Source organism: Colobus angolensis, unplaced genomic scaffold (genome assembly GCF_000951035.1).
Source record: "Colobus angolensis palliatus isolate OR3802 unplaced genomic scaffold, Cang.pa_1.0 Scaffold224, whole genome shotgun sequence".
Classification (NCBI taxonomy): Eukaryota; Metazoa; Chordata; class Mammalia; order Primates; family Cercopithecidae; genus Colobus; species Colobus angolensis.
Window position 1 is genome coordinate 5,340,981 of NW_012115422.1, and position 10,743 is coordinate 5,351,723.

At 40.6% G+C, this 10,743-nt stretch overlaps 1 protein-coding gene and 1 pseudogene across 3 annotated transcripts; both read left to right on the forward strand.

The window, feature by feature from the left end:
• The first annotated feature begins 131 nt into the window (after positions 1-131).
• DFNB59 (deafness, autosomal recessive 59) lies at positions 132-10,346 on the forward strand. Of its 2 annotated transcripts, none has more exons than XM_011944045.1 (7): positions 132-558; positions 2,201-2,433; positions 3,150-3,345; positions 4,816-4,957; positions 7,157-7,274; positions 9,338-9,436; positions 9,948-10,346. In XM_011944045.1, exons 2-7 carry the CDS (start codon positions 2,223-2,225, stop codon positions 10,238-10,240), a joined length of 1,059 nt encoding a protein of 352 aa, XP_011799435.1. In that variant the 5' UTR covers positions 132-558; positions 2,201-2,222; the 3' UTR covers positions 10,241-10,346. The 2 variants fall into 2 exon arrangements, with proteins under 2 accessions (XP_011799435.1, XP_011799436.1); XM_011944046.1 differs by having other exon boundaries at positions 417-558; positions 2,244-2,433.
• On the forward strand, positions 3,419-4,451 carry LOC105513205 (annotated as a pseudogene). Its single transcript, XR_001001965.1, has 2 exons — positions 3,419-3,451; positions 3,537-4,451. The product of XR_001001965.1 is annotated as a nuclear migration protein nudC pseudogene (transcript).
• Positions 10,347-10,743: the final 397 nt, after the last annotated feature.

A 10,743-nucleotide genomic window follows, 5' to 3' on the forward strand; every position in this document is an offset into this window, starting at 1 on the left:
GCCCCTCTGCGGGCCATGGTCCCGGCCCAGCCCCGCCTCTGTCCCCTCCAGGGTCCGCCCCCTTCCCACCCGTCTCCGCCCCGCTCCCGCCCGTCTCCATCCCGCTCCCGCCTGTGCACAGGCATTGGGCTCCCGGGGTTTCTCAGCGCCCGCCCCTGCCGGCCCTGACCAGCCTGCAGTAACTGGCCCTCAGGCCGTAGTTCTTTGTCCTTAGGAGGAGGCCGTTTCTTTCCTGGAGAGAGGGATTAGAGGGATTGTCCGGCGTGGGTCTAGGGTCGTTGAGGCCTGAAGTTAACCCTTTGAGGGGAGGACGGATTGGGGGCTGTGTCACTATAAGAAAAAGATTTGAAAATTCGAAAGGCAGAATTCCAGGGAATCTCCCGGGCCTGGCTCTGAAGCTTGAGACCCCGGATATGTACGCTTCAGGGGGCTGCGGTGGGCTCTTCGGGTTCCCGAGCCCGGTGTTTAGGAACACGCGGGGACGTCCAAACACCCCCTCCTTTCCCGCCAGGTGGGCTCCTTTGTCTTCTGGGCTTTCGTCGCGAGATGGAACGCTGGGTTAGTGCATTCCAGCAAAACGTTAGGAGTAAACGAAGGCCTTTCTGGGGACCTGTGTAGTCGGTTATAATGGCGTTTGCCTGGGATGCAGCACCTTTGGTGGGCCATTGGATGTCGTGTCGCTTCTCCAGGGGCTTGCTAGGCACTAGCTGAAATGCCCTCCTGTGCTTACGCGGTGTTATGGAAGATTGCTTTGCACAATGCTCTTCGTACGAAAGGATATTATTAAAAGTGATTTATGACCGGGCGCAGTGGCTCACGCCTGTATTCCCAGCACTTTGGGAGGCCGAGGCGGGCGGATCGCCTGAGCTCAGGAGTTTGAGACCAGCCTGGACAACGTGGTGAAACCCTGTCTCTACTAAAAATACAAAAATTAGCCGGGCGTGGTGGCATGCGCCTGTAATTCCAGCTACTGGGGAGGCTGAGGCAGGAGAATCGCTTGAACCCGGGAGGCGGATGTTGCAGTGAGCCGAGATAGCAGCGCCACTTCGCTCCAGCCTGGGCGACAGAGTCAGACTTCATCTCAAAAAAAAAAAGTGGTTTGTTATTTTGTTAGCAAATGAGCCCTGGATGCTTGAAAGCAAGTGAAAGATGTTCAGAATCTAATCAAATTATATCATTTGATGCTTTAATTAGAGCCTATTCTCTCTTCTTCTCTGTCTATATATGTATGTATATAGATTACTATCCATCGCTGTTTTAATGGATATCTTATTGGAAGGGCTACATAGTCACTGTTTCAAAATATATGAACTCCGCATGTTCAAAATATATGAACTCCGCATATGAACTTTGGCATAACACCTATGCCAAAACATTTCAGCACTCAGGTAAAGTTCATTTTTAGCCACAAAATTACTTAAAAACAGGGCAGAACTTTATATAGATAGCTCTTATTACTATCCCAGTAGCTGAGATAATGAAACAAAAAGATGCAGCAGGACTCCATTTCAAAGGGATAGAGTCTGTGTGTCCAACTTCAGAGTAAGAAACCACTAGGTAATAGTTTATATAGTTACTTACATGTAATGTGGCTTTATTTTTTTATAAAGATCTGCATGTAATTGTTCATATCTGTGAATTCATATTTAATATTAAACACAGTTTTGTAAACATGTAAGATGGAAAATGAATGAAATGCTGTATCAATGAACTGTATGCCATGAGGATTCAAAACAGCACTTTCGTGTTGCCAAAATTCCAGTGTGGACTTGTGAAGGAATTCCCTTTGGACTAGGTCCACTGTAGATTGTATCCGGGACTATTGTTAGTGCCTAAATTGCTTCACACAGCGCTATATACGTCCCTTAAAATTGGCCCATTGCCAGTGGCAAATCGCTGTCTACTGTGATCCTTATCATAGACATTGGTCATATTTTTACGTTATTAGTTTTCTGTGTATATTTTAGTGCTATAGCCTGCCATTCCAAATTAAACATGCTCTTAGCATATCATTTTACACCGTTGATCTATAATTCATTACCTGAGCACATGAGCGGAGGCAGTGAATTATACAGTGGTAAACTACTTGGTGAAACCATGCTTTGTATTTTTAAGATGTATAATTATATTTAAAAACAAGCAATGCTTGATTTTGTGCCTGATTTTCCTCTTTAAAAATGGATTTATCTGGGGGTTGCAGTTGATGACATTTTGATTTTAATATGTTTGCTGCTGCTACCAAGAGCTTTGTCAAGCAAGTTGGAGATGGAGGGAGATTAGTTCCTGTTCCAAGCCTCAGTGAAGCTGACAAATATCAACCTCTAAGTCTGGTGGTAAAAAAGAAGCGATGCTTTCTGTTTCCTAGATATAAATTTACTTCAACACCTTTTACACTGAAAGATATTCTCCTAGGAGACAGAGAAATTTCAGCTGGTAAGTTTCAATGTTTGGGAGTGCCAACTCATTCATCTGTATTATTGGTAACCTAAACATAGGTCATATATACTACTTACATTAGTAATACACATTTTCAGTGATTAAAGCAACTTTTATCATGATGGTAGTATAATAATGTTATTAAGATTAACAATGCCAAAAGTTTGTATAATATCAAATCTCTTATTGGTCAAATAATTTTCAAATCTATCAATTATTTTATAAATTGTTTTATTCAGATCAACTTAGACTATGACATATTTCTTCATCTATAAAATGGGATATTATTTGGGCTTACCTATCTTATATGGTCGAATGAGATGAAAGTAATTTGTATTTATTTTTTACAATGCAATTATTACAATTGGTAAACTGAAATGTATTTGAAGGGTAGGTTATTTAATAAGCTGATATTTTAATGAGTTACTGCTTATAAACGCTTATTTTTTTCTTTGAATTGCCCAGTGGATCTTGATGCTTAAGAAGTTCTGTTGGCTGAATAGAAAATTTGAGTTCCTTTTAAGAATTCTGGCTATGTGTTTCTTTTTTTGTAAGATTAATTGAATTACTACTTTAAATCTTGGTGAGTAATGTTGCCTTTCTCTAACGTTTGGGTAATTGAGTCTTCAATTGTAAATTAATGTGTTACTATATATAATCTACATAAGATAAATTAAAGACGTTTTAAAAATACTAAGTTTCTTCTTGTAAAGGTATTTCATCTTATCAATTACTGAATTATGAAGATGAATCCGATGTTTCACTCTATGGAAGGCGAGGTAACCATATTGTGAATGACGTTGGGATTAATGTTGCTGGATCAGATTCCATTGCAGTGAAAGCTTCGTTTGGTGTAGTAACCAAACATGAAGTGGAAGTATCAACACTACTCAAAGAAATTACTACGCGGTCAGTATAATAATCCTAATATATTTCAGTGTTTTCATTAAATATTTTAGCTATATAAACTTCATTACAAAGAATGCTTAAAACATTAAGGTTGTATTTTACTAGTGTAATTTGCTAGGTATGTTTGAAATACATTACTGGTATATCCAAACTTTGAATTAGGATAGATATCAAAAATCACTTGGTTTAAGTCAGAGACCTCAGGACCCCAGATCAAGGAGCTAACTGACGAAGAGGCAGAGAGGCTGCAGCTAGAGATTGACCAGAAAAAGGATGCAGAGAATCATGAGGCCCAGCTCAAGAATGGCAGCCTTGACTCCCCAGGAAAGCAGGAGACTGAGGAAGATGAGGAGGAGGAAGATGAGAAGGACAAAGGAAAACTGAAGCCCAACCTAGGCAACGGGGCAGACCTGCCCAATTACCGCTGGACCCAGACCCTGTCGGAGCTGGACCTGGCAGTCCCTTTCCGTGTGAACTTCGGCTGAAAGGGAAGGACATGGTGGTGGACATGCTGCGGTGGCACCTCCAGGTGATGCTCAAGGGGCAGCCAGCGATCATCTCTACAATGAAGTGAAGATGGAGGAGAGCTCGTGGCTGATTGAGTACGGCAAGGTGGTGACTGTGCATCTGGAGAAGATCAATAAGACGGAGTGGTGGAGCCGCTTGGTGTCCAGTGACCTTGAGATCAATACCAAGAATATTAACCCTGAGAATTCCAAGCTGTCAGACCTGGACAGTGAGACTTGCAGCATGGTGGAAAGGATGATGTATGACCAGAGACAGAAGTCCATGGGGCTGCAAACCTCAGACGAACAGAAGAAACAGGAGATTCTGAAGAAGTTCATTGATCAGCATCCAGAGATGTATTTTTCCAAGGCTAAATTCAACTAGCCCCTGTTTTTTCCTCCCTGAACTCTTGGAGCCGAGCTGCAACCACCCAGCTTTCTTTCCCACTCTTCTCTGGGACTTGTGGGCCTCAGGGCTTGGGGCAGGCATGGGACTGGCCCAGGCACACAGGTCCCAGGGCATCAGGGGAAAGGCTGGAGCTTGGGGTCTTGTCCTCCCCAGTTGGTCTACTGTTACACGTTAAAATGATTTGCCTTGCTTAAAAAAAAAAAGTCACTTGGCTTAAACAAAACTTTTAATTGTTCCACAGAATTACTTTGGCTCTACACACATTTGCTAAATTATTAGATTTAAATAATAGAGGAATCTGTCTGCAACAAATAGAGTCCCCCTCAAAAGACTTCCAATAGACGGAGTGAAACATTCTGTATAAGCATGTTTTAAGAAAATAGAGAGGAGAGACAAATTATTACATTTCTTTTGGGTGTATTTTCAGATTATTAGGATTGCCTTGATTTACTATTAGGTGAACTATGAATGAATAACACATGACAGCAAAAAATGTACTTGATTATGTGTAATTAGATGTTACAGAGTCTTGTGAATGTATCTTCTTTGTTTTAGAAAAATTAACTTTGACCACAGCTTGATACGTCAGTCAAGGAGCAGCAGAAAGGCAGTATTGTGTGTGGTCATGGAGAGCATCCGAACCACACGACAGTGCTCACTGTCTGTGCATGCTGGAATTCGAGGGGAAGCAATGCGGGTAAACCACACTCGTTGGGCTTCTCTTACTAACTCAAGTGTTGCCATGGGAATTTTTTTAAGTATTGAATTTCTCGTCAGACTTGTGTATTTTGTCAAATGTTCTGACGAAAGAGCTGCAGTTGTATGGGATTTTGCACAGTGATATCTACTCTAGAGTATAAAAAAAAAAAGAAATCTTGGGATTCTAAACATGTGTAATATAATGCAAAAACAGTAATCCTTATGAAATTACATGCATACTGGAGTCCCTCAAATTACTATTTAAGTGTTGTTTTAAGAATAAAAATTGAGTGAGTTGAATTGATTTTAAGTGGTATAGTTTTTGGCTGGGCACAGTGGCTCACACCTGTAACCCTAGCATTTTGGGAGGCCGAGGTGGGCGGCAGTCAGGAGTTGGAGATCAAGTTGGGTAACACAGAGAAACCCCATCTCTGCTGAAAATGCAAAAATTAGCCAGGTGTAGTGGTGCACCCCTGTAATCCTAGCCACTCAGGAAGCTGAGGCACAAGAATCGCTTAAACCTAGGAGGTGGAGGTTGCAGTGAGCCGAGATTGTGCCGCTGCACTCTAACCTGGGTGGCAGAGTGAGACTACGTCTCAAACAAAACAAAACAAAAACCCCAACCAAAAAAAAAAAGTGTAACATAATGCAAAAACAGTAATCCTTGTGCAATTACATGCATAATGGAATCCCTCATATTACTGTTTAAGTGCTGTTTTAAGAATAAAAATTGAGTGCTTAAGCTGAGTTGTTTTTTTTTTTTGAGACAAAGTCTTGCTCTCCCGCCCGGGCTGGAGTGCAGTGGCCAGATCTCAGCTCACTGCAAGCTCCGCCTCCCGGGTTTCCGCCATTCTCCTGCCTCAGCCTCCGGAGTAGCTGGGACTACAGGCGCCCGCCACCTCGCCTGGCTAGTTTTTTTTTTGTATTTTTAGTAGAGACGGGGTTTCACCGTGTTAGCCAGGATGGTCTCGATCTCCTGACCTCGTGATCCGCCCGTCTCGGCCTCCCAATGTGCTGGGATTACAGGCTTGAGCCACCGCACCCGGCCAGCTGAGTTGTTTTTTAAGTGATAGAGTTTTTACACTTTGAATTTTTAAAAGCTGAATTTATATTTTTATATTCAAATAGTTTTTCAAAGTTAATTTTATCAATGGCCATACATGCTTTATTCAAGGTTAGTTAAATTCTTTAAAAAATGTTAGCTGCAAGGTGCAGTGGATCATGCCTGTAATCCCAGTGCTTAGGAAGACTGAGATAGAAAGACAGCTTGGGGCCAGGAGTTCAAGACCAACCTGAGCAAAATAATGAGACCTTGTCTTTACAAAAAAATAAAAGAATTAGCTGGGTGTGGTGCCTATAGTCCTGAGGCAGGGGGCTGCCTGTGGGGGTTTGGGTCATTGTCTTTTAGAATTTAGGAGCCTTTGAAAAGCCGTGGACCCTCCCACTGCTATTGTGCTGGGGAAGATGTAGCAGCCTCTTCTCCAAACCACTCCTTTGCCTTCAGACTTCTCTGGGGCCAGCAACCACTTAACTAGGGACCCAGGGCCACGGGCTCAGCTGATGACCGTGGGCTCCGTGTCCAACCAGCAGTTTGCAGGTTCGAGCTCAGGACTTAGCGGGGACACCTTAGGATGCAGGAGCGGCCAGGAGTTCAAGGTTACAGTAAGCTATGATTGTGCCACTGCCCTCCAGACTGGGTGACAGAGAGAGAGCCTGTCTCTAAAAAAATTAAAAGAATTAGAAAATTATCTGTGTTTAATTTTCAGCTCAATTATGATATTGTTTATTTTTATCATTCAGTGACACCTAATAATGACTTGATTGGATTAAAACTCTGGAGGGCTTTGGAATGGTAGACAGGCTAGGCTGAAGACTTAAACTCTAGCACTGCTTTCTAAGATTTCCTGTTGAAAAAAAAGGCTTCTACTCCAGAGCATTATGGTTGTGGTAGCACTAATCATGGGCTGTAATACCAAAGTAAGTGAAAAGTGCAGAGGTATTTCCTAATATAGAGCAGGAGTTTCTGTTGGACCAACTGAATCTCTGCTATAAAAAATGGTTTAATTCAAGCAGAATAATTCTTTACTTGGGAATTTTTTGTTTGGTTTGGTAGGATTATAGGAGATGTTTTGTTTCTCCAAAAAGCTATCCTTACATGTTATAATCCTTAATAATGTTATATATTTATTCAATATAGTTTCACTTTATGGATGAACAGAATCCCAAGGGAAGGGACAAAGCTATTGTTTTCCCAGCACATACAACCATAGCTTTCAGTGTTTTTGAACTCTTCATATACCTGGATGGTGCCTTTGGTGAGTTAAGTGTCTGCATGAAATACAAATGACTATATTTTTAAGGAACATTCAACAGGGCATGGGCTCTCTCTCTCTCTCTCTTTTTTCTCGTGTCTAACAATTATAGAAGATGCTGTCAGCACTGTCAATCTTATGCTTAGGCAAAATAGCTGGGAAAGGTCTTCCCTTCCCTGCTTCCCCATTCCACTTTTCTGCTTCTTGGTGAAGGTTGTAAACTCTCCACTATCCCATTTAAAATTATAAATAAGAGCTAAAATGCCATCTACTGACAAAGTATTCCTTAGCTTACGTGGGGAGATAATAAATGACTTTCTTATAGGTAGTTTTTGGTGGTGGCAAACAGAGGAGTAGGTAGATAGTAGGATGCCTGAAGTGTTAGGATTCCCAAACAAGGGCATCTAAAGACAGCTTTTCTTACTTCAGTTTTACTTATCATAGACCCAGCTTCCCCTTGCACTCTTCCTAAAAAATAACTTTAAAAGGTAAAAATACTTCCTCCAAAATTGTCACCTTGTATAATACCTAAGTGCAGCTCACTTTAGGTCTCTACATTTCACAGGTCTTTAAGGTCTGTTGGCCAACTGGAACAAGCCCAGGTGTAGCCCAAAGGATCAGGAAAGGGAGTCCCCTAGCCATGGTAATTTACAAATGTTTTTAGACCTGTTTTTGTTCATTTCCGCAATTTTGTAGGAGGAGGGAATAGGGAGTCCAGAAACAAAACAAAACTACATGTTAAGTAAATTGTTTTTTTAAAAAATATTTTTAATTTTTGTGGCTATATAGTAGATATATATATAAGTTTATTTATATATGGGGTACATGAGGTATTTTGATACAGGTATACAGTGCATAATAATCACATCATGGAAAATGGGGTATCCATCCCCTCAAGCATTTATCCTTTGTGTTACAAACAATTCAATTATACTCTTTTAGTTATTTAGTTATTTAAAAATGTACAAATTCTTTTTTTCTTTTTTCTTTTTCTTTTTTTTTGAGACGGAGTCTTGCTCTGTGGCCCAGGCTGGAGTGCAGTGGCCGGATCTCAGCTCACTGCAAGCTCTGCCTCCCGGGTTTACGCCATTCTCCTGCCTCAGCCTCCCGAGTAGCTGGGACTACAGGCACCCGCCACCTCGCCCGGCTAGTTTTTTGTATTTTTTAGTAGAGACGGGGTTTCACCGGGTTAGCCAGGATGGTCTCGATCTCCTGACCTTGTGATCTGCCCATCTCGGCCTCCCAAAGTGCTGGGATTACAGGCTTGAGCCACCGCGCCTGGCCCAAATTCTTTTAGTTATTTAAAAATGTACAAATTCTCAGTCTAAGATGGAGAAAAAACTGTACAATTACATTGTTTTGACTATAGTCACCCTATTACGCTTGCAAATACTAGGTCTTATTAAGTAAATTTTAAGTTTTTACAGTTTTATTGATGGTTGGGAGGAATGTAAATGGACTGATATAGCCACAAGAATTTAAAATATACATATAATTTGGACTTCCACTTCTAGGAATTTATCCTACAGATATATTTACCCATATATGAAATGATATGAGTGCAAGTATATTCAGTCCTCAATAACAAGAGATTGGAAACAACTTTAAGGAGACTAAATAATGGTGCATCCTTACAAGAGAATACTATGAAGCCAATAAGAATATAATACTTTTAATGGATATTTTTAAAGAGCTGAGGATAATATGTAACTATATGGGCATAAATATTTTTATACACATACATGTATACATACATCTTTCTTTATGCTTGTAAAATATATGGAGTATTTCTGGAAGCATACACAAGAAACTTAAACAGTGGTTGCCCGTGAGCCCCTGAGGTAGAAGACTGTGGCTGGATACAGGGTGGGCCAGAGACTTATTTGTCGCTGTATCTCCTTTTTGTATGAATTTTGTACCATGCGAATGTTACCTTTTCCAAAAGTATGTAAAAGTTAACTTTTTTAAAAATACAAGGAATGGTTTGTACCAGAATTCATCACCCCATCAAACAATAAAACATGAATTATTCAAGTTGTAACATCTTCTAACAATTTTTTTTGTAGACCTTTGTGTCACTTCAGTGTCAAAAGGAGGATTTGAAAGGGAAGAAACAGCAACATTTGCACTGCTGTACAGGTTGAGAAATATCCTATTTGAAAGAAGTATGTCCACTGTGAATGTCTTTTTTTTTCTTTCCTGGCTTAATGCATGAGGTTTTCTATTCAGTAATCCCATCTGTTAAGGAAAAATTTAAATTTAAAAGCCTGGCTGGTACAATGGCTCATGCCTATAATCCCAGCACTTTGGGAGGCCAGGGCAGGCAGATTGCTGGTGCTCAGAAGTTTGAAACCAGCTTGGGCAATGTGACAAAACCCCATCTGTACAAAGAAAACAAAAGAAAAAAAAATTAGTTGGTTGTGGTGGTGTGCATCTGTAGTCCCTGCTACTTGAGAGGCTGAGGTAGGAGGATCACTTGAGCCCGAGAGGCGGAGGTTGTAGTAAGTGGAGATTGTGCCACTGCCCTCTAGCTTGGGTGATAGAGCCAGAAAAAAAAAAAAAGAAAAGCCAAATTATTTCATGACTAGTGGGTTCACATATTTATTAATGCTATTTGCATTATGTATTTTTCATTTTCACTTCTAACACGTTTCTGTTCTGTTTTTGTCTTTTTAGATAGAAGAGTGATGGATGTAATTTCTCGTTCACAGCTTTACTTGGATGATCTTTTTTCTGACTACTATGACAAACCTCTCAGCATGACTGATATTTCACTCAAAGAAGGGACCCATATTCGAGTTAACTTACTTAATCACAACATTCCCAAAGGGCCGTGCATACTCTGTGGAATGGGGAACTTCAAAAGGGAGACAGTTTATGGGTGCTTTCAGTGTTCTGTTGATGGTCAGAAGTATGTGAGACTTCACGCAGTTCCTTGTTTTGATATTTGGCACAAGAGGATGAAATAAAATGAAAAATGAATATACCATGTTGGTGTTGTAGGTGCAGTTGTGCCACAAACCTTCCCTAAATTATCTAGGTTTGCTTTGATGAGTTAAATTAAAATGAGAAAAACAGAAAGAAATTAACCTGTCTGGGTATCATATTCCCTATCTATAAAGTAGTGATGATGACAGTAGTGTCTATTTCTTAAGTTGTCATGAAAATTAATAACATTGTTTATATCAAAAAATTAACATATAACATTCAGAATAGAGATGTTCTTTCATAATCTTGCCAGTCACTTTAGAATCATTTTTGGGATGTAGTCTATCATTTTAGATAACTTTATTTTTTGTTTTTTAAGACAGAGCCTTGCTCTGTTGCCCATGCTGGAGTACAGTGGCACGATCTTGGCTCACTGCAACCTTTGCCTCCTGGGTTCAAGCAATTCTCTGCCTCAGCCTCCTGAGTAGCTGGGATTACTGGCGCCTGCCACCACCCCTGGCTAATTTTTTGTATTTTTAGTAGA